The sequence below is a fragment of the Semicossyphus pulcher genome, unplaced genomic scaffold, assembly GCF_022749685.1.
Source record: "Semicossyphus pulcher isolate SPU_LCO1_2020_fin unplaced genomic scaffold, fSemPul1.0.p SCAF_14, whole genome shotgun sequence".
In the NCBI taxonomy this organism is placed as follows: Eukaryota; Metazoa; Chordata; class Actinopteri; order Labriformes; family Labridae; genus Semicossyphus; species Semicossyphus pulcher.
Window position 1 is genome coordinate 28,030,380 of NW_027211648.1, and position 24,410 is coordinate 28,054,789.

At 40.7% G+C, this 24,410-nt stretch overlaps 1 protein-coding gene across 1 annotated transcript; it reads left to right on the top strand.

Annotated features, from left to right (window-relative positions):
* Window positions 1–17: 17 nt before the first annotated feature.
* kcnk5a (potassium channel, subfamily K, member 5a) lies at window positions 18–14,410 on the top strand. The gene is made up of 5 exons (XM_069661907.1): window positions 18–212; window positions 10,347–10,458; window positions 10,743–10,909; window positions 11,010–11,178; window positions 11,432–14,410. The coding sequence occupies exons 1-5, from the start codon at window positions 27–29 to the stop codon at window positions 12,382–12,384; spliced, it is 1,587 nt and encodes a 528-aa protein (XP_069518008.1). The 5' UTR covers window positions 18–26; the 3' UTR covers window positions 12,385–14,410.
* The last annotated feature ends 10,000 nt before the right edge of the window (window positions 14,411–24,410 follow it).

Below are 24,410 nucleotides of genomic sequence, written 5' to 3' on the forward strand. Positions count from 1 at the left end.
CTCTTAGTCGATCATTGCACATAAGTATGGTAGATAAAGGCCCCTTGTTGACTTCTGCCATTATTTTTTACCTGTCCATTGGGGCAGCTATTTTTCAAGTCCTGGAGGAGCCTAATTGGAAGCAGGCTGCCAAGCGGTACAATGCACACAAGGATAAAATTCTTGAGGACTATCCCTGTCTGACGAAAGATGATTTGGACAGAATATTAGAGGTATGGACACGTTTTCAAACTCAACACTTCTATTGAACTTCTGACCCTACTCTGAACTTCTGCAAACTTATCTCAGTGCACAGGGAGATGGTTTCAAAGTGAGTCACTGTTAAAATATTGAACTGCTGCAGCTCTTCTCTTGACTTATTTGTGAGAAGACATGACACACGCTTAATGAGCCTCAGCTGGTTTGTAAGCTCTCACTAAACACCAACAAACCCTCTGAGGAATGAAAGTTGTCCACTGTTCTTCTTTGTGGGTCAACACACCCACACTCAATTTATCCGCCTGAAGGCCTAAACTGTAAGATATCAATACTGAAACCTGTCGCACGGGCATCTATCTTTAAACCCCTACATTTCCTTTAAAAGCTCGCACATTTAATCTGGTATTAACTTTGGTGGGGTCATTGCGTCCATGCCTAATGGTGATAAATATTTTATTAGCATTCAGAGATCATTTTCTGTTGTAAAACTGACAGACTGTCTCTGCTGTAATCATTATGATTCTGTGTGTAGGAGGCTAATCTGCAGCCCTAACAGCTGCAGGACGTGCTGTTCTATTGCCAGTGTCTTATTTAAAGAAAAACTCATTATACAGTAGTAAAGATGGTGCTATTGACCTGAGGTTTTACCATCCGCACTGAATGATCACATAGTAAGTCAACACTGATTTCACAGGTGTTTGCCCCATGACATGCTGTTTGTTCAGCGCCCTGAAATGTGGAGGCTCGCTGACCCTGATTCTCTCCATTTGGCTCAGATGTTTGCGTGTGATGAGACGATAGTATCTTCATGTGTCAGGGGCAAAGAAGAGTGCAGAAAAGACTCACAGTCTCTGCACCGATGAATTAAAAGTGGTTAATTTCTGTCCAGATTACGCGTTTTTCTGCTTTTTACTTGCAAATATGAGCAGAAACATGTCTCAACCTGTTCCCCTTTTTGGGCCCACATCAGTATTAGGGAGATTTATTATCCCCCCGACCCCCCCTTTGGCTTCCTTCTGCTTCAGCTTTTTGTGTTTGGGGGGACTGAAAGGGATATGCCCCTGAACCTCCCCCCATCCATGGCATCTCTGTAACGGTCAAATCCCTGCAATGGACTAATCTGCTTCTGGATGTTGTTGGGAATCTTGTTGTTGAGAGATTTTGGAACTTTCCCTTTTTTTCCAGTCACAGCCGTGATTTCTGGGTTGAACTTTTGAGGCGAGGCCGCTCATCTGAAACTGAAACATTCATGCTTCTGTGTGTGCTCTGAAGGACAAAGACCACTTCATGGCGTCTGTGGACTTTCAAGGCACTATCAGAAGATAATTCAGGATCATATGTTTAACCCTTTCCCCAGTTACACTCTCAGTTTTGTAAATGTCAATCAAGTGTATTTAATCATTGAGGGCACAATCTGTAACACAGAGTCTGTCAGTATTTTTCCTCTGTTAGACTTTACTGAGACACCTGCTGCTGACACTTTGAAGTCAGTATATTAAAACACATAAATCACACTTGTGTTGCCTTTATAAACCTTTAGGAGCAGATTTCTATTAGGTTTCCATTGTGGAAACTTCGCTCAGCTTGTTAACAATTAAAATATATAAGCAGGCTTAACAAGAGAAGGCAACACTCTCATTAAAGTTAGTGCTCTCTGTTTTATTAACAAGGAGTTTACTATTAACTACAGGAGCCTTGAAGTGGTCACAGTGTACAGATTGGATTTTATGGTCCATCAATGTTAGCTCTTGAGTTATAAAGGCTCCGTGAGGGGAGGGGAGGGGTGGCTGTGTGCACACTATCTTTATGGCAAATAAGAATCTCGTGAAGCGTAAGCAGCGTGCTCTGTGTGTCACTGCTGCAAAGAAGTGTGGACATGAGCAGGAAGAGAATGCATGACAAACTTTGCAGCATAACTCATTAGTCTTTAAACAATACTTGAATGCATGTATATAAATGTTCTGAACAGAGTGTTAAGCTAACTTTGCACTGCCAAGTCTCTGTAGTTGTTGCTTATAATATTACAGCACCAAAGCTTCAAGATGTAGCAATTATTTATACTGAAGTTGATGAAAGGCATGCTGAATTTGTTCTACACTCTTGGAAAAGTGCAGCAAAGTGTTGTTTCTGAAAGGGAAATTGTAGTATTTTTAGATGTGGGTCATGTTTTTAACTGTTTATTGGGGTCTAAATGACTTAAAAGTACAACATTTTTCAGTCCAAACCCGGCTGCAAGAGCTTCAACATAACCTTTAATGTCCATTCAAAGTTCTTGTTTTTGCCACTGACAGGCTCAGATTGTTCAGATTCTAAGAGTCTGACATCAGCATGGAAAGGATCTCTGAGATCTTCAGAAACAAAATATCGCTCCCTTTAAAGCCACCAGACTCCATTCACAAAAGCATTAATTTTACACTGCAGAAACACAGGAGCTGCCTGTCTGCTGCTTCCTTGATTGCTTAGTTTGGTGTTGTTTTATTGTGTAGATCTGAGTTAACCCTTTCAAACAACAAAGACACTCAACCACAATACAAACAAACTAACCGGTTGAGGCAGCAGGAGAGCGTTAGCGCCTGTGCGCTGCGAGGTTAAATTACTGTTTTTGTCAGTGGAGTCTGGTGGCTTTAAAGAGACATGAAAGCATATTTGCTTTCAGCAAAAAGGTCTGTCTCAGTGGGGATCCTGTCTAAAATTGATGACACACAAATGTTAGACAAATGCTGAATAAAAGCAATGCCAATCATAATTATACTTTTAATTAATTTAGCGTTTAAGGGCCAATAGATAAATCATTACCGGAAATCGTTTTTACCTATCACCCTAAATAAAGGTATTCAACTGATTATTTTATATAAGAAACAATAAAAACAAATCCTCCCAATGCAAGCTGGAGTGACTGAATATTTCAAGAAACCTATCAGTTAATTTTCTGAATAGTTGCTGATTAATTTTCTCTTATTTAATTTTAACTTAAATATATTGCAGTCATTTAATTTCAGATTCCAAATCATCACAAAACATGAAATATCAGCAGTTTCCTGCATCCATTCTTCCGTATTCTTCTGTGAATGTTGAGCTCATAAAAAGCGTGGCATATCACTTTATATACGGTGGTAGGAAAACATTCAGATCATAGTTTCTAAAGGGAACTCTACAGCTGTGTGCTGTCGTTTTTCTGCTAAAGGAACAATGCAGACATGTTCACCATATTTAAAAATTAGATGTCGCCTTTGTTTTTCGTCACCCAGATAATCCGCTTGAGGAGTGACCTACAAGGAGTTACTCTGCAACCAGAGATGCAAACTTGAAATGCGCCTTTCTTCATTGAAGCTGTGATTTCAACTTGTTTCCCCTCTTGGCAGTGGAGCATCGTCGATCGTCTCGCTGCACATGACTTAAAGATCACGTTTGTGTGGCCTAATAAGACATTTGCAAACAGTCTTGCTGTCACATGCTTGAAGTGAAACACGCCCCCTGGTTAGAATAAAAAAGCCCAGCTGAATGAAGCACTCTGTTTTCAGGAATAGCTAACTGTGTCATGTGCCCTGGGTGCTGTTTGGAGGACGCTGGCTCCGAGTAGCTGAGCCAATTTTTAACCAAAAAAACAATATTGCACTGAAGCCATGGAGGGTAGTAATGTAGTTTGTCGTGAGTTTTGCCAGTTGATTAGCAAAGCCTGACTTTCTTTTACTTCACACCACTGCATGTACCAGCTTACCAATTTTAACTAGTCTACACTGTCCTGGAGGTTAACTTAGTTAACGTATAACTGGAAAGAACCCAAACCAAACTGCAGTTAACTGGAATTTCCTAAATGGGAAATTCTGGTATTTTGTTTTGGACTAATGTTTACAAAAAGTGTCGGATTATTTCAGTAGATCGCTTCAGCCAGCAGCTGTGAAATGGACGGCTTTGGCTGTTTCAGGATCCCTGCGGGAAAATCCACTAAAAGTTCTTGTGTTTGCCACTGAGGCTCTGATTGTTATTCAGCATTACATTAGGAAGGATTTTTACAGAGACTAATCATTTTTGGATCCTTTATGTATCATAAAAGTGTTACAAAGCCACCAGACTCCATTTTGAAAAACAGTAATTTTACCTTGTGGAACATGGGAGCTGCTGGTCCACTGCTGCCTCGATGGGTTAGTTTGTTTGGATGACTCTTGTGCCTTTCACGGTTAGTTAGATCAACACAATTTTACGCACAAAAAAACCTTTGAGGCAGCATTACACCTGGATCCCACAGGATCCGTGTCCGGCACAGACAGCGCGAGCCCTCACCCACAGGAAGCGTGTCTAATCGACGAGATCGACTCCGGAGGTCGCAGCGCTCACGGAACGCGCCAGAGACGGATCCTGTGGAATTTGAGGGTTAGGCTAAATTACTGTTAGTGTCAATTAGTGTTGGGAAGTACGGCTCTGTTCCGAGAGCCGTTCGTTCTTTGGTCAGACTCGCGAACGTGCCTGTACTATATTCTGTGTCAACACACGCATATTTAAAATTCTGCGCTTTTAAAATTTAAAAGAAAACAGCAGAACAATGTAGGAACAATTAATCAGCGTCATTGACCTGCCAATCAATCATTGCACAACTCTATATGACTACAGAGAGATAACAGAAAAACTTGGCTGAGGGTTATAATGTTGCTCGCCATTGGCACTTTGTTGTGGTGACATGAGTCCGCTGCACGTGACCTCGTGTAGCGGAGTTGCAGTTGAAAAAAGCTGCCTGTGGTAATTCAGCATAAAGGGGAGTGGATCGAGGGCCGACTCGTTTCCGCGCAGTTCGCACCAAAGAGCCGTTCAAAAGAATCGGATCGTTTGTGAGCGTCACAACACTCAATGGGGTTTGGTGGCTTTGAGGAGAGCTCTTCAAGAGCTTGAAAAGAGCAGCTCACTCTTACACCAAAACGTTTACCTCTGCAGAGATCCTGTCCATAAAGTTGTCAGGCACTTTAAACAACAATCTGAGGCTCAGTGGTGTAAACTCACTGTTAGTGGACATACTTTGATTGGGGGCGTTTGTACTAGAAGATAATTTTGCAGCCATTACCGCCCGTTTTCTACTTATCTACAATCAAATTTAGCAACTCCATATCTTTTCTACCCAGTAGTAACTTTGACCACAAAATAGTAAAAAAACGGTCCAGGTAAAGAAAGAGTGATCACCCTTTAAACGTTAACATACTTAAAGGAAAGTATGAAATATGGTGCCAATTATCCAAGTCTTCCAATCTGATGCAGTATTAATTGAAAGCAGCCACTCACAGATCTGTTAATGGTGTAATGTGCTCTGTGTAGCACATGTAAGATGTCAGAATTCTTTCATTGTCTGGGAATTTTACAGCTCGCTCTTTTTTTTCATGTCTTTACCAAAGACAAAAGAAAAATGCTGTAAAATGGTTTTAAGTCGTCTGAGTCAGTTTCTTCTCTAGTCTGATGTGTTGTCCCTTAATCAGAGAAAGACTTTTTCCATTTCTTTAAGGTTTTTCCCCCACACTCTGGTGGATGTCTCATTGGTGTGCACAGTGAAATCTCAGCATTGTTTCCTGGCCGCATGCTTTGCGAGCTTTGCAAGCCGTCCACCTCCATATCAGAAATCAATACATAATGACACGGAGGAGCTTGTGTGACTTCATTGTTTCTCGGTCAATCAATCCTGCCAGTAAGCAGCTGCTGCCTCGTTGTGCTCACATGCTGGAAGTGGAAAAGTACGCAGGGACAGGACTGCTCTGCCGGTCCACCAGCTGTCCTGATAACAGTTGGAGTTTGTCGTCGTGGTTGTTACTGTTTTTTGGTTATCAGCGTGTGGCAGCGGCAGATTGCTGCGCCTGCAGTTTGGACACAGTTTCAGTTCCACAATAGTGAAGGAATGTTTTACTGTGAAACGTTGAGCACAGACTTGTTTTTTATTGTTTGAATGCTTTTTATGGCACATTGTGATTTTTATGAAGTATATTTGCGTCCTTTTATTGTAGATGTCTGACTTATATTGGCACAGGCCGTCTTAAGCGGAACCACTGGTTTTTGTTTCAGTAAAGCGTTTCCCCAAAATATTTTTGCTCTGCATTTAAATTTGTATTGCTTAATATCAGAAATCAGTCAGTCACGCAGGAAATTTCCAAATGAAAACGGAGATCTTGCGAAAAAGTTTTTACTGCACCTTGCAGCTGACGGCGTGAAAATGTGATCTCAAAATGTGTGTCACTGTTAGCATTCTGTCATGTTTTGCATATGGCTACCCAAACGTGAGTCTGCTTTTTGCAGCTTTTTTGTCTACTTTTTGTTTATTCAATATGATAAAATACACCTGGGACAACAGCTCAAGTCTCCTGGCACAAACAGTATAATATTTAGGACCTAAACGAATGATTATTATCATTATCGGGTAAATTTTCTGTCTGTAAAAGTGACTCCAGACTCCATGGATACATATTTGAAAGCTGTACATGTAGATCAATAGTCCAAAACCCCAGAAGATTACTGACATGAAAGAGAAAAGCCGAGAACAATTATAATACACTTCAGCTCAGCTGTTTTGGAAACGTTGATGAGTGTAGGCTGTGGAATTTCCATTAAAGTCTTACTTGTAATTTGGAAAGTGATTAAGCAAGGACGTCTTTGAGCCACTAATACTGTACTACTCAAATGAAGCAGTGTAAGTGAGTCAGTGTAAATTAATTTAATCCAACATTTTCATACATTTTCCCCATATTTCTTTGTCATGCACTCTTAGTAACACCAACTGTTACTAATTACAAAATGTCACTTAAGATCGCTTGTTACCGGTAAAGTGTCTAGATAATTTTGTTCTGTCATGTTTCCTTTTTTTATTTTACAGAACTAACGCTGACATTTACAGAAGTAAAACTGTTTTAGAGAAGCATCTTGTTTTCTGCCATCACGGTCGTTTTAATCTCTTCTTAAACATCACAAATCGTCCATCATGAGCATACCCACGCTGGTGGGCTTGCTCTGCTATCCAGTCGTCCAGTGGTCAGACCTGCAGAGGAGCCAGTTTAGCAGCTTCCTCCTGAGCTGGTTTGGGCACAAAGTGTCCTTTATCTTCCCCCCCGGGCGCTTGTGCTTTTTTGCCGTGTTCTCAGGGTCATTTGTGACCTGAAGTGACCATGAGTTGACCAGTGGCTGACCCTTTAACCTTTTAAGGACCCCATTGACTACAAAGCCTGTTCAGTCACATGTGAGCATCATGTGAACCTACTTAAAACCCTTTTATTATCTGTAAAAAAAAAAAAGTCACATAAGAGCGTTAAATGATATCAGTGCATGATATTTAAAAATGTTCAACACTAACGTTTGTCGGCGTTTTATCGGTTTTAGTCCTCGTCCTCTCTTTCAGAGACATACGTTGAGGGCAAGGTGCTCGCTCCCATGATGTTTCTTGCACTCTGCCCTCATTGTATTCCTGTGAATCAGCGTTTTGCATGTCTCAAACTTCAGCACTTTTTATCTGGCAGACAGACTGTGAACATGTGCAAATCACCCTCATCAGGTGCGGAGCTGAGCACACACGCAGACCACAGACAAGACGCACAAACACAACATTTGAATTTTTTTCACTTTTTCCACAGAGCCGGTAAACCTCACGCAAACCTCAGGAAGCGGAGTGGGATCAAATGTCATGTTTGTCATAACAGAGGAATGAATAAATCAATGGTGGAATTCACCAAAGCAGTCCGTCATTTATTTATATCTATGCAGCTCTGTCACTACAAACAGCTTATCACTTTCCATTAGTACAAGCGACCGTGCTGGAAACTCTACTATACATGTGACACCCTTTACCCTTTTTCTGTGGGAAGGTTTGATGATTGAACACACGTGTTCTTTATCAGGTTATCAAAGTAACCTGCTTTCAGTTTGACACAGTCTGCTGTGTCTCATAGTATCACTGTGACCTTTCAGGGACATTTTGATGTTAAAAAACACAAGGGCTGCCACCATCTAAAGAACTCTACTAGTAGTCATTAGGTTAAGCAATAAGTTGACTAGCAGTCTTTAAGTTTAATAATTTAAATATGTGTTTTTAAGAGCAGCAGAAAATGGTTTCAGTTAAAGGCCTGAGAAATTGTGTCATGAGAGACATTTATTGAAAAAAGCATCCGCACACTCAAATCTGTGCAAAAATCGTATTTAATTTTGCAAGCTTTCGATCAGAGTGTTATAAATGTCTCTCATGCCTTGAAGGTCAAACTTGTATGACTGTAAAAATAAACCCTTGTTTCCTTTTTGACTTTTGGTTTTGAATGCACCAAACAAGCTGCCAGTTAGCCAAAATGCTAACAGCAAAAGTAGTAAAGATATGTGTGCAAAGGAACCGAACATTTCCCCCTTTTCCCCGTCTCTGTCAACTTAACTTCAAACTGTTTTGGATGCTAACTAGCTTTCTAACTTATGAGTGAAGAATGGTGATAAGACTTGGTGGACTCAGTGCAGCTAACAAAACACACAGCCCTTTTCACAACTGCTACATGTAAATCAGTTAGTGAGTTATCTGGACACCTTCCTCTGTAACTTATCTTTTATAAGTAGTAGAGTAGTTGAGCGCTGTGGGAGACGGCTGCCTCTCCAGTAGCTCTTCAGTTATTTAGCCTCTGAATTTCCCAGAGGGAGTCATCCCAAAGGGATCAATAAAGTTGAGTCTAAGTCTGAGTCTAAGTCTAAGTCTTATCAAGATATGGAAAGTATGAGCTTCACTGTGTCCGTGGTACATCCTCATACTTGCATACTGACACAGTCGTGACACACTTCTCATAACAAACTTTGTTACATGCATACCTTACCAATAAAGCCGCCTTCCTTTTCAGGGAAAGCCTCCACCAGTTACACTAAAGACTCTTCTCATTAAGTAATGCTTTGGTCGATTATTTGGGGGCAGCACTGAAAAATAAATTGCACCGATTACTATTAAAACACATGTTTTTCCTTTGCTTATTGTATGTAGCTGATTCTTCTCTGTTGGAGGGTAAATACAGCCCAATATTGTCCTCCTTTCTTTTGCAGAAAGACGGTTATATCCACTCGAAAGTAGTGTTAGCTTTTTTATCAGGTCATAAGGGATATGCATTTGTAGAGTATCAAAGGTTCCTGTAATCAGCTTAAGCCAAATAGGATTTTAGCCTGAACATGGCCAGTAACAAGGTTAAAGTAAATGCATGTAAATAAAACCAGTAATTACAGATAATGCTGACTGTTCAATGTGAAAGTGCGTAAGCAGGACAGTGAGGTTTTTCTTCTTTAATTTCTAGTCATGGTTCCAAAACAAACTTGGTCATCAGAGTTGTCATCCCAAAGCCCAACAGAGGAGCTGTGTTGTTTCAGCACACAAAAGAATGCCCCCCCTTGTGCTGGTAATTACAGAGCAGAACTGTCACAGACCTGCTATTATTAAAGAACCATGCATCTTCCAGTACTTTAGGGCTTATGTGAATTTTGCCAACCTCTGCACATTTACCCCCTTCAAGCACGCTTGGAGATGGACGGGTGTTTTTGAATACCCAACAGGGGCAATTCAGTTTCTGTTGTGGCTGTTCGAGCACACATATGGTTTAGAATGATTGATCGAGCATTTTCTTGCTTTGTTGGATGTCAACACTTAAATGTCCTTGCAAGAATCAGTGGATGTATCCCTTGCTCTTGAAATATTACCAGTGGATTAAGCCATGATAGTACTTGTTGTATGTTGAGTAAAACTTTGTATCTTTAACAAAACCAAACACAAGAAGAAGCAACCACTGAAGATCCACCTGAAGCTTTTAATCCTTGCGTCATTGTGTGATTATGGAATAGCTGTTTAGGGATGCAGCCCTCGTCTTCCTGTTTCCCTACCAGTGTAAGCACTGGTTGGAACTATATAGCCCTCAGGTTAAAAGTTACTCTCAAGGGTGCTTGACTGCCGTTTCAGCTCATCAGTACCGCTGGAGATAACATCGACATATCGCAGGAAGGATGTGGTGCAAGAAATGGAGTTTACACATGACACATTTCCTGTCATCCTTCAGCTTAGACAATTTAGACTCTTTTACAGCTGCTTGTTGATTGCATCCATTTGTTTACTGCCATTTAATTTCTGTTAAGGAAAATTCAAGCTTATACTCAGTCGTGGTCTCGATCTTCTTTCTCCTCAGGTTGTGTCTGATGCTGCAGGCCAAGGGGTCACGATAACTGGCAGCAAGACCTTCAACAACTGGAACTGGCCTAATGCTGTTATCTTTGCGGCCACGGTTATTACTACTATTGGTAAGTAGCTACTGTTGGATGTTCACAACTGATAGATCTGTACCTGGTTATTTGGGAGAATGGGACTAATGTTAACGTTGATGGCAACATCATGTACTGAACTGTCAGGTGGACATTTGGACAATGTTACATTGGACAAACACAATGACAGTCAGCCTTGGGTGTATAAATGAAAACCCAAACCATGTGGCATGGTATTTGTGATTCCCTTCTCTTGAAAAGTCATACCGAAGACACATGCATATTTAAAATAATGCTAACTCATTTGTTTTCAATTTCCAAAGGCTATGGCAACATTGCACCTAAAACACCAGCGGGCCGAGTGTTCTGCATCTTCTATGGGCTTTTTGGTGTGCCTTTATGTCTCACCTGGATCAGTGAGCTGGGAAAGTTCTTCGGTGGGCGAGCCAAGCACCTAGGGCAGTATCTAACCAAGAAAGGATTTTCGCTGGTGAGTTAAGTTCCTCTCCTTGGGAATGTGCCTGCATAGCTCTGTGGTTTAACAAAAACATTCCTCTAAAGCATTGTTGTTTTATTCTTTTCTTTTCCAGAGAAAGGCTCAGTTTACCTGCACAGCTATTTTTCTCCTTTGGGGTGTGCTGGTCCATTTAGTCCTTCCACCTCTTGTATTTATGTCCCAGGAGGGGTGGACATATATTGAAGGCTTGTACTTCTCATTCGTCACCTTGACCACTATCGGTTTTGGGGACTTGGTAGCAGGTAAGATGAGGAATAAATACTTTTAGTTAATTAACTTAAGACAGAAAAAACCCTTGTTTCATGCATATAGAAGGCTTGATTGCCTTGAACACACCACAGTTTTTAATCAATTGTGTAATCACATCCAAGTTTCACAAAGATAACGGGCACTATGGTCCATATCTTTGACAGTTCTTTTGAATGAACCAATCAACAAAACCAAGCAAGAACTTTGGATCCAAATGACCTTTGACTGTCTTGTTTGTCCTTGCAGGTGTGGAACCAAATAAAGAATACCCAACTCTGTACCGTTACTTTGTGGAAGTGTGGATTTATCTGGGGTTGGCCTGGCTTTCTTTGTTCTTCAACTGGAAAGTGCGGATGGTGATTGAGGCCCATAAGGCACTAAAGAAACGGCGCAAGCTGCGCAAGCTATCTCTTGAAGAGCTCCGGCACTACAAAGAGTCTCACAAGGCTTCCCTTCGTTTGCCGCCCACTCCTAATGACGTCAACATCTTCAGCTTCCTGTCCAAGAAGCAGGAAGGCTACAATGACTTGATTAAACAAATTGGCAACAAAAGAGACAGCAGAAGTAGCAGCGGCAGTTCCAACACCGTCAACAAATCAACAAAGGACATTGGTCGTTCCAAGAGTTGCAATGATGCTCCCATGTTTAATGGTCACACCATCCTCAGTCTTGACCGTTCTCCGCGCCAAAAGAGGCGCTATAGTTTCAGTGACCGCGTCACTGTGGCTTTTTCAAAGTCCAAGAATTACCTCCTGGGCTCAGACAATGGCTTGCTGCTAACAGAGGACCAAGTAGAGGGTGATCTAGAACTCGACCAGGACCAAATGTACGAAAACCAGCTGGACAAGGACGTCGACCTCGAGAACGGAGGAGTGGGAGATTGTGGAGCAGGTGGTCGAAGGACGTGGGACTCTAAGGAGTACCATCACCTAACGATCCAAAATGCAAACATTACTTTTATAGATGAGGAGAACTTTCTCAGCAATAACTTGGAGGAAGAAGAGGAGGAGGATGATGATGATGATTCTAAAGCAAAGCTGTCCATCACTACATGTGATGAAAACATTGAAACGAACTCCAAGGAAGAACAGAGTTCTGAATCTGAAGAGTCTGTGTTCACTAGTGACGGTTCAGAGCACACCCACTCCTATGAGAAACTTGTAGAGGAATATGCAAAAGAAGAAAACACAGAATCCTGATCTTCTCTTGTTGACTGAGTGTTTTTGAAGTATATGCATGCTAATGTGAATTGTTTGAAAGGATATCAGAAGTCCCATTGCACTTTTGGGAGTCTGATAATGAAAGACTGCAGAGCCATGATCAAAATTCAAATGAATGTTCTCAGCAGAGAAATGAAAATCCACATCACTCTGAGTATTTAAAGAGTTGAGCTTTCTTTCAACTCTTGAACAAAAACGTCTGACATGACGGTGAATATGGACTACAGAGCACGATATATAACCCTATGAGTATTGAACATCTGCTCTATTTATGTCTTTTTATACTATTTTGGATACTGCCACACATGTAATGCTCAAACCAATAACAGTTTTTAATGAATGTTTTTTTGTACTCATAGACTACCAAGAAATTATGAGTGGAAAAGTGTTTCTTCTATGCATATTCACCATATTGGTGTTTTTATAGTATTTATTATAATGAAGGACATAGTAGCTTCTTTTCTTAAACGGCTACATGGGTTTATATGCCTCCATTGCACAATTCGACCAAATGAGTTCAAAGTCAAATTGCATTGTTGATTGTCTTTTTAAGCCTGAGCCATTTGTCTTGAAAGAAACTTAAGGGGGATTAAGAGCCGATTGTCCCTCTTTTCATTTCATTTGTTTCTTTCATGAAGTCCTTGATAACTTGTGTCTTAGATTGCTGTTTATTTTGGCTGTGATCAATATAATTGTGACTGCACTAGAGGTCATAAGCCATGCATTGGCAACATCTGGGAGTCCAGAACCAACTGAGAGTAAACTGAGAAAGGAAAATCAATCATCTTACGAACAGAGAAGCATTTCTGTCGAGTTTTGAATATCCTGCTGGAGAGGCTCTCTAAACCAACAATTTTTGACTCCTGAAAAAAAGAATCTGTTTGTGAAATAATGATTCCATTGTGACTTCTCAGAATACAAAATGGTTCATTGAACACATTTTCAATTGTTGTGTTTTTCTGCTGGCTACATTTAAAGTGTCGCTCTGTGGCTTCTGAGCCCACTTCCATGGCAGTGCATAATGGGAAACGAAACTTTCACAGCGCCAATATTCTCACATTTTGTCTCTTTCTTTTTCACCCTTTCACTTCATTGTGTTTGCCATGTAAATATTGGCCCAGAGCCCATCAGTAGCCACCAACACAGCTCTACTCAGGACGTGGCCTTGCTGCTCATGTTTGTCTTTGGGGGCTCGCACTGGCATGAATGACTGAAGTAACGCTTATGTCAGGCAGCCGAGGTTAACTTGCAACAGATCAATACTCTCTTGACGTATGCTCCAGTCATGAAACATAACATCAGCAGTATTGGTGCTCTGAATTACTGTACAGTATTTCCCCCTTTTTTCATGTGAACTCAAAAACAGTAAAACTAGAGGGAACCAAAATTTTATGTCCAATTCTTTCCACAGGGTCGTCATCCTGCTCACTCACTGCCCTTTGCACACTTTAACTTGCATGCAAAAACCCCAAACAGTGTTACTTTGAATGGTCAGGGCCACACCAAGTTTAGAACAAGTCTCTTCATTCAAGACAGTTAATATACGGTTGGTCCAATATTTGTGCCTTAAATGTGACTGCAATAAAGTTCAAATGCCTTCAATCCACTGCAGAACCGAGGGTGTACAGTACAATGTAACATCCATTGTATCTACTTGTTCTGACTCACTGTAAAGGTGATATCTTTAACACAGGGTGTTTTTGTTTTTCCCCTTCCGTGTCTTGTGTTTCATCACAGAGCCACCGCCTTTTTTCTATGTGGACATTTCCTTGTCTTTCCTTTCTGTTCATTGGTTTTCTTGATGTGTCAGTACAACATTGTTATACAGCCATGGTACTTGTCTGGACTGAATTTCAAGCATTTTTCTAGATTATTAGGTAAGAACAGGTTAGGCTGGTTCAACCCATTGTCCAAGTGTTCCTTTAATGTTGCTCCATTGTATAAAACTCCAGTACAGTTGTTTTTTTTATGATTAAATTATTCTTGTTTGTGAAAGTTTGTATATGAATTCCAACCAAAACTGTATTTTCATGTAAATAAACATTTAATAAAATGTCAGTGTTTTTGTAATCATTGTGTAGTGGAATGATTGCACACATCACGTGCCATTGTAGCCTGGATCATAGAGCGGCTGACAGCTGCATGTGCTCCTCTACATACTACAGCCATGGATCTGCGTGCACAGACATGTTTGATACCAGACAAGCATGATGGTGACCTCCTGACAGCAAGAAGAAGGGCTTCTTTGTTTTTGGGACATTTTCGTGTTGTCCAGCCAAACACAACAAAAATGAGATACAATTACAAGAAATTCAGGAGAAGGCACAGTATCTTGTTGTTCAGCCAAATACAACAACAGTGTGAGAGAAAAACCTAAATACTGCAAAAGAAGTTCTTTAGTTCATGCAGGGCCCTCGACTGGGTAGTGGCGCTCCTGAACGGGGACTACAAAGGCTTAGGGTTGACACCAAGTCTTACATTATGTAATGTTCTAGGCTATTTACACAAGAATGGAATAATAATACAATTATTGTTAATTATAATAATACAGTCACTCACTAATCGTTGCTTACAGCTAAAGTTATATTGACATTGTGAACAGTGGTTATATCATGATTCTGTTTTCCAGCAGATTTTAAAGTATTTGCATTATTATTTGCGAGGACATGCGCTTCTTACAGCTGCACCATTTTCTGTGTAAGTTTGCATTCTTGGAAGTTTCTTCTACAACCCTGCATGGAGTCTGCATCTGAAAATGCCACCTTTGGAGGGTTACATGGCAGCTAAACCTCAATAGAGCCATGCAGGGGAATTGGTAAGCAGCATTTGTTGTTGTTGTAATGTGGATTGCCCACATTGCACACATTTAAGGCTGCACAGGATTCATGCTGACCTTCAAGATCTTGGGCAGATGGCGAATTTATATCATGCAGACTCACATAATCATACTCACTTAGATCAATTTAAATTATCTTGAACTACTAAGCACTGGTATCATTTTTCTGTGGCTCTGCAGGAAGCCCAACAACATTCAAAAAAATAAACCCCAAAGATGTCATGTGGTTATGCAACTAGAGACTTTAGTCCGCTCCAGGGATTCTAGTCAGCCTACTTTGTATTACAGGAACAGTTCACCCCTGCAAAAAGCCACTGTCAGTCAAAGCTGGTGTTCTCTGCAATCGATAGAAGCAATAATATTTGAAATTGGCGCCCATTCGACTTTCCTACAACACCCAGAGTGCATTGCGCCCCTTCCTCTGAAAGAAAGGGCCCAGCAAGAGACGCTGGAGTGAAATATCATCGTTTTGCTGCAGGCAAAGGCTCAGAGCAGGACAGAATCAAAAATATGACGAGAATATAATGGTGGATCGTCTAAAAACTCTTCAGGTCTGCAGTCTACATTTCACACCTGACGATTTTGAACGAGACATGACATCGGAGGCCGGCGTCCTAGATTGAGGAAGTGTAGTTTAGCGAGCTCCCTGGCCTCCTCCAGATGACACGTTTTACGTAGTCTGGAGGAGGTTTTCCAGGACACTATCCGCTTCCTCCAATGGGCCCTGGAAATGGGCACAGAGCCAAACTGTTTCCTACCATAATGGCATTAGCTCCCCATAATAGCATGATAGGACTGAAAATCGTCAAACTGGCCCTTTAAGTGCTCATTTTAATATGTTAGCATGCTAGCACACGAAACAAAGTTAGTGGTAAAAACAGTAACAATTGTACCGGCTAACATCTGCATGTTAGCATTTTCATTGTGAGCAAAAGAATTTGGCATTCAGAGTTCTTTCAGAAGAATCCTCTAGTGAGACCACAAATTGTATGAACATGATGGAGAAGATTAATATTGCAACAGATCATACTGTGTGGTATTTCTGTCTTTGTGCGGCCAAATGTATGAATCAAAACTAGACTGTAAAATGATTTTTTCTACTGCAAGTGCAAAAGCTAAAAATAATGCTCCATGATTTCTAATAAGTGTTATTTTTTTGTCAATATACACTATAGTTACAAGTCATAATTTAACTTTTCGAACATCTTCATCAATATTTAGTCAAAGCCACTCTGAGGAACTTTTATTTTGGGTCGATCATGGCGACCCCTGCGGGCAAACGTTTCTCCCTCCTATCTCTTTGCTGATCTCGTCCCGTACACATCCCTCACCATACACATACTGTGTACATACATACACTGTCTTTCACTCAAACGTATCACTCACTGTAAATCTTTGCGTAAACAAAGGCTGTTCCGGCACCTTGCTGTTAATTCTGCCGTGTCTGACACCGACCAGGTGGCAGCTGTAACAGGCATTACAATGATTATATTAGAATAGTTAATGAACTAGCTGATGGTGTGGTTTGCTTTTGTATGTCATAAAGAGACATGAGTATTCATTTCAGTCTGTGACATCACAGGCTAAAAACTCCTCACAGGAGCTTTAAGAATAAAAAGGTACAGTAATAGAACATGCTCCTGCTGTTTCCTGCAGATATTCTGATGAAATTACAGCCCTAATTCAGTGTCAACAAGTCCATGTGCAGAATTTGCTTGGTGTATTAAAGTGTTATCACGGTGACACCTGGCACTGCTCATAGTGCACACAAACATCAAGGTCACGCTGTCTGACGAGTGAACCAAACTACGAAAGGAGCAGACAGCAGATATGTCAAACTAGCCATAACAATCACTCTGAAAAGCGAGTAATGAATGGTGTTCTGCACAGACAGTGTGAAACCCTGCACATTATCTGTGCTTGTTTGATAGCTCACACGACAGTTAATGATTTGAGTGAGAATTATAATCGCTGAGCAGATGGAGCCAGGCTGCTGACACATACTGATCTGCCAAAAAGGCACGAGATTAGCTCGTGCATAACAGAAAGTTGTTTTTGAACACAATAACCTCCTTTTGAACACATTTTTTACAAGCATATAAAAAATTGGACAGCAACACTGGTGTGTTTTATTTCTCTCTGAAATCTCTTTATGATTTTATTGACTTTTGATTTACAATTAAAAATCTGCAATGCAAACATACTCTATTTTATTTCCATCAATGTTTCACCAAAACTGGGGATGTTAAAGAATGTCAACTCAACTGATGATGGTTTCTGGAGCAAACGAAAGAGGACGGCTCACTGTGGAAATGTGCTGAGCCTGGTGGAAAGCAAAATGTCTCCTGTTACTGTGGGATTCCAGACAAAACATAAATCAACCCTCTTTATGTCTCCACATTCCTCACTGCTAAGTGCGAAGTACTGCATATGTAAATGACTGTAAACACAAGTCATTGTTGTTAAATTACCCAAATAATCCAACTGTTTTCCTTTTTTGTCAAGTATGATTTTGGCAATTTGTTGCCTCCGTGCGCTTGCATTTCCAGTATTTGTTGGTATTCCCAGGAAAAATCACAAGCAGCTTATGGGCCGCTGTGGCTCAGTGGTAGAGTCGGTCGTCTTTCAATCAGTAGGTTGGAGGTTTGATCCCCAGCTCCCTCAGGCTACATGTCACTGGCAAGACACTGTACCCCAAATTGCTCCTGGTGCCCTAGCCAATGGGTATGAATGTATGTATTATATTGTATTACCATTTATCACCCAGGAAACAGAAAACAATAACTATGGGTTCACAAATAAAAGATCGAAACAAGTTTAAATCATACAAATAGGAAATAAATTCGACAGTTAGGTGAAGCGAGCAGCCCAAACTGTCAACAAGGACACTGCTTGGCTCTCCGTGATCCAAAGACACACCTGCAATGACTGCTTATCACCACAGGTGTCACCAAAGAGAACAAGTTTGAAATCTTTGACATTGTTACCTTAAAGCCCCTGTGTGGAGTTTTTCACTGGTCATGAAACAGACTAAAATTTATTCTGATGTCTCTATATGACCATCAGCGACAACACTGATTATTTCTATATAGTTCTGTTTAATGTCTGAAACTGCTGCTGGGGGGAGGGGGGAGGGGGGAGTGGGTAGGTGTCAGACGAAGTGATTAACTGCACGCTGCCTTTGTTTACATTTTCCAGGGCAAACATTTAAAGTGAGTGATACATGTGACTGTTAAGCACGATAAGATGTTTTGTGAGTGATAAGAGGTACAGCTTTGTCTGCAGGGGGCGCCAAAATCAACACAAACCAAAAGTTCCTCACAGCAGTTTTAAAGTCCAGCTCCAGTCATGTTTTAAGACGTATAAAATGCTCTGCTTGAAATAATAAATAGTGTCCTCCCAAGGCATCTCCTCCTTCTCCCTCATATGCAGAGTCTGCATAGGCCCCGCCCACTCTGCACATTTTTAACCGCCCCCTCCGTCTCAAAAGCAAAACACGTCTCTGCCATCGTTTAGCGGCAACTTGTTGAAACTTAGCTAGCTCTAAATGTAGTCATTAGTAGAAGTTAGTGACATTAGTAGTCAGTAGTGAGTTTGTAAAAATGACGATGACAGTTACAGCTGGCTCTAGCATCGAAGAAGTGGTCGCCATAGGTTACACATAATGATATGCATAGCGTCACCCCGTCCATTAACGGGATTGGCTCCTTAAGTTTGTGACGTCTCAAACCTGCCAATCTGAAAACGTGTTGTTCAGCCTGTCCTTGGTACACTGCAGTTTAAAAGCAGACAGGCCCAGCCATGGAGATGACTGCTGATGTTGTCCCTGATATGTCTTGTAGCACATGAAGAACACCACATGGAGATGTTCACAAGGTTAAACACTTGAGTTTCACTGGAGGGGGTCTTTAAACGTTTTACATTTAACCTTTAAGTTTAAAAAATAGGTTAGAGGGCCTTTTTTTTAAATAGGCGACAGATTTTAAAAGTGGAGGAAAACAAAATATTTCCCTCCTGCTTGAGGTATCATTGCATCTTTTATTTCTTATTAATATGTTAGAATTTAATCTGACAACAGGCATAACATGATATTGCTCAAAAACATTGAATGAACTGTAAAATGTTTCTGAAGTAACATCAAGGTTACCTAACTGCAACAACAGGGAGTTGGCCAAATGAATCAATCACTGCCCTGTGAACTTTGAACCATCCTCGCATGCCAGCAGCACAAGTAGAAATTATATTATACCTCGCCTGCGAGGGTCAGTTCAATGACTAACAGAAGTTAGAAACGGGGTTACTGTGTGCCAGACACGTGAGGCACGTCTTATCAGGAAAATCACATCACCATATGAATGAGCTTCAAAATAAGTTCAAATTGGAAAATGCCTCAGGACAGTAGAGATTTCCATTTGGTCTTTTTCTAGTCTCAGTCCCTCTCTGTGACGAGACTCAAAGGCTCGATTGAGATCCCAGGCTGTCTGTGAGTTCGCTCACAAAGAGAGCTACAGTATGTGAACTTGTTTCATGGATGTGGGTGCCCTCAAGCTCATTTACAATGACCACAGGTAAAAGAAGGATCAGAGGGTCTCGTGTCTGCAGTTTCATAGAGCTCACACTTTATGCACATTTTACTACAACGTCAGCAGTGATGATTTTTTTATGGTTGGGGGATTTTAAGAGCTGAATTAGATGAGGATGAGAGATCAGAAGATGTTTCTCCGAGATCATAAGCCTCCTTTCAGTTTGTTGACTTCTACTCCACCGGAAACGTGTCCCAAAACTACACAGAGTTGAAAACATTGGAGCATAACTTCGCAGAAAGATAAATTGTATTCATGATGCTGTTAAACACTTAGAAACTTCCAGAGAACAGAATTTATTTGTCATAAAAGAGTCTCACATGACTGGTCGACCTTTGGATCTATGTTTACGTCTATCTGCCTTAAAGGTACTTATAAGTTTATATGCGTAATAAATATGTAAACAAATGGATCTGCTGTTTGCATATTTAATGTCTCCATCCCAGCAGCACTGTTCACTATCAACTATTACATGTAGAATCCCCCCGTGCTCGGGGGCTGCAGTCTTTGGCGCTGCAGCCGCAGGTTCGGCTTCCGCCCTCGGCCTTTTGCTGCTTTTCAGCTGTTCTCTCTGGTGTGGACAAAAACAGACAAAAAAATGTAAATGAATAAAAAGAATCACACAACATATAAGTAGCTACCTTGATGTCACCCACTGCCATTTATAAGCCACGAGTTTGCATTTTGGCATCATTGCCGGGTTGGTTCTTGGTGCCAGAAATGGTAATAAGGACTTTAAGCAGCGACGGTTGATGGGACGGCTACGGCATTCAATATAAAAAAGTTCCACTTTGCGCATTTCCTGTCGTTGTCAGGTCAGTACAACGTCAGAATGTAAGCAGGTAATTATACACTGTCATTTCATTTACATTTGATACCTTTAGTAGTTGTATGGATTATTATAGATACCTGCTAATATGACAGTTTTTCCTGTTTGTTACATACATGTCATCCGTTGCCAGCAGCAGTCAGGAACAAATTGTTTCTTAGTGACATTAGATTAGACATTAGACCACTATTGCAACCTGTTGGAATGTTTCACGGGCGCTGTAGACGTCCCTCAGTCGTCACTTCTTAAAACCCTAATATTTGCACGAGAGGGAGGAGCTTGAGAGGAGCGAGGGGTTTTCAGCTAACAGTAGGGCTAGCTTGGTTAGCAAGCTGCATCCTCACTTCACAGTAACTGTGATATTAAACAATCAAAATGTACTTGGAGAAAAAAATTTACAGAATAAAACCAAACTTTCAATAAAACTGAACACAAATGTTTCAGGTCGCTGTGGCAGTCACTTGTCAATCACAGGTGGCCGCGCCCTTAAGCACACCCTGTTGTACCATCTTATTTATTCTAATTGGGTGTTAAGATCACAAGTCTCCACCCCACCTGCGTCACCGCATCTGACCAAGCCACTCCCCCAACAATATAAAGCCTCAGACCTGTCACGTCCTCTTCACACCAAACAGATTTGGCCAAAATGTAGTATGTAGTATGCACTTTGCAAACAAAAGCAAAATGTGCATTATGCCAAAAATACCCAGATGTGTTGAAAATCTCCAGTATGCATTGGACCAGTCTAACTCGCCTACTGTATCCCACAATGCAAAGCGCTGGAACGTCACAACAACAGTTAAAATAGCTGACAGCAGCAGCATTCCAGCAGAAGGGGGCGCTATAGCTAAAGCGGTTTGCATTTGTCCAAAACCGGAAACTGGCATCTGGCAGCATACTGCAAAATGAATCCATTCTACTTGCTACTGCCGAACGCAGTATGCAGTATCCGATTTCAAACACAGCACTTTTTTACCGAAGTGAGAAATCCCAATGAGGATTCATTCCTGATATAAAATCATCCAAATCAACAACCAACCTTGAAACCTGCAGCCGCAATAAACCGTTCAAACTGTCCTGGATCCAGTGTTTAAATGTGCACACAACATCAGATGTTTTCCACGACAGCAATATCAAGCAACAACATAGCTTTTTCAATGGGACCATAATTTGCTCAATGAACACCATGCTGTAATTGAGTCCATAAACTTATCAAGAATTTTTTTACTAGGGGAAAAAATCAAGTCAAAGAAGTACTTTGTTGTTTCATCGACTTTGTGTCAGTCAGACTTTTTCTAGAAGCCAGTGGAGCCGCCCCCTGCTGACCATAAATAAGAACGCAGGTTTTTGACACTTCTGCACTGGCTTCACTTCTCAGACTCCAAGGCTCTGTCCACTTCCTCTACACAGTCAATGGTAAGGATGCTAAAGGACTTTGATTTTTCACAAGATGTAAAAAATAGAAGGGAAAATGAACCCTTCGTGTGATGAGCTGCAGAACTTTTACACAGACATGTTGAATGCAGAACACAGCCGGCACACCACGGGCCAAAGCTAACACACAATCATGCCATAGTACTAGAGATTAGTCTGTAACTACTTTGCCCCTTTTAAAAACATGTTAATGTTGTATTAAAATTATCACATTCAAAAATCTAATTTCTTCCCCTTAAATTTGAAGACATTTTAAAACTAGTATTGCTGTTGCAGTGACCTTTTCAGACAGTATGGCATGTTTGTGTGCTATTCGTTATGAGTGTCAGATTATGCAAGAAGCCCTGAAAGCAGCCGGCATGCCAGCCTCCGTCTTCTCACACTGCACTTCTTCCTTCAAAGTTTGTGTTTCCCAGATGTCAAGTGTACTTGTGAAGGGATTACCGCAAGTCCGGTTGGCAAGCACGTCTTAAGTCGGAACCTGCTGCAACCCTTGCTTAATATACAGTAGGTCACCATTGTGTTTGACATGCAACTTAAAATAATAAAAGAAAATCTTAATTTGATTTCTTTTAAATCCACCATATGATGTACGCATTACTCAATTGTTTCTTTGAATAGCCATCAAGAAACACGTAACACGAAACTCTTCTCAAGGTCTTTTAACAGTGACTAACGCTCAGTGCGCCTCAATAAATCACTGCCATCTTTTTGTACCAACAGCAGATCCATCCTGGGACAAAGTGATGCCAGCTCACTTCCTTGCCAACAAAGGAAGAGGGGGAACCAGATGGAGAGTTGTTTCTGGTCACTGTAAAACAGCCAACGTGACAACAGCTCGAAAAAGAAAAGGCACAGGACGGGGAAATGTGACTGAGAGGGGCCCAAGGACCTTTCTGACACCCAATTGTTTCCTGAGTTTCTGTGTCCGGCCCGGACCGGAAACTTTTGGGTACCCCCCAGAGGTGAGGCTGTATTTGTATTTGTTTATGTGTGCATGCAAAGTATTGTAAGTTTGACTTTGTGTCTAAGTGTGTTATGGATGTGAGGTGGGATTGTTAGCGAAGATGCAGGAAGTACACTGGCAAGTTGCCCATTGCTTTTTAAAGAACGTAGGAAAGGATGGAAAAGAAAGACACTGAGTGCTGTTGAACAATGCCCCTAACAGCTGTTCATGTTGAGCACAGGAGTTACAGTGTGTTCACTTAGAGAAACAAAGTAGTACCTTGAACTTTGACCCAACAATACTCCCATAATAATACCCCATAATAAGTGGGGTAAAGAGAGTCCAAGAACCTATTTGGCAGAACGGAATGTTTCGGCCTTGGGAACCTTTGCAGTGAACACTGTACATCGTAATAAATCACCTTTGTAGGGCAACAAAACAGTGTTAAATGGACTCTGACCCATTTAATGTAAGCAGTTAGCCAGTAAATAGGCTAGAATCACACTGTACAACTGAGCACAATCATTTAAAATGAATAAAATCTTCCCTGTTGACAAAAAAGCTCATATTTCTTTGTTTTTGGCATCATTGTGGATATCTTACCATGTTTTCTTTTACAATAAAACATTCCCAGCCATACCAGAGAAAGAAAAAAATGAGCAACGTAACCCAAACATTGCAGGTCGTTGCCAGGTTTTGATGAGAGAGCAACAAAGCACAACAAGCAAACTCCAGGGGAAATACAGAAATGTATCACAAGATTTGTAGGTTTATTATGTAACCACTTTCTCATTAAATCCATAGTGTTTTTGTTTTTTATCCTACATCAACTTACAGAACTCATGCAGTATAAAAAACAACAACATTTGTATAGTTTTAATATAGCCCTATATGAAAATACATTATGTCCCAAATCTTCACCAAGCAACGGAAATATAAATGCCATGTGTGTATGTCACTGGTTTGACACAGGAAAAACTACTGTTTGTCAAAAAAAAAAAAAATTAATAAATACAAATTCAAAAAAAATACTAATGTGGTACTGTTACAGTAAACAAATGTTGAGCAGTTGGGGCAAAAGAACGTACATGTGAGAGCTTGGAGGAGGAAGAGGCACAAGATTCAGCAAGACAAATATTCCTCTACCACCCTCTGGTGAAAAATCTATACCAATACACTTTTTTTCTAATACCAATAAATCATACTTTAGGTTTAAATATTTCAATTTATTTCAGGATAACAAAATCTTTTTTTAATTCTTATCATTTCCTCTCTCATTTTTAAACAAATGCAATTTACTCTGCTTTTATTTTGAAAAATTAGATTCAGCGTTAACCCGGAAGCGCACCATTGTTATTATGCTAACAGTGTGTCATC

What these genes read in the sequence shown, in the direction of transcription:
- kcnk5a (XM_069661907.1), top strand. Translation starts at nt 27, where the DNA reads ATGGTAGATAAAGGCCCCTTGTTGACTTCTGCCATTATTTTTTACCTG. An exon ending in ATTTGGACAGAATATTAGAG is followed by an intron (nt 213 to 10,346) that starts GTATGGACACGT and finishes CTTTCTCCTCAG; the next exon opens with GTTGTGTCTGATGCTGCAGG. An exon ending in TTTTGGGGACTTGGTAGCAG is followed by an intron (nt 11,179 to 11,431) that starts GTAAGATGAGGA and finishes TTGTCCTTGCAG; the next exon opens with GTGTGGAACCAAATAAAGAA.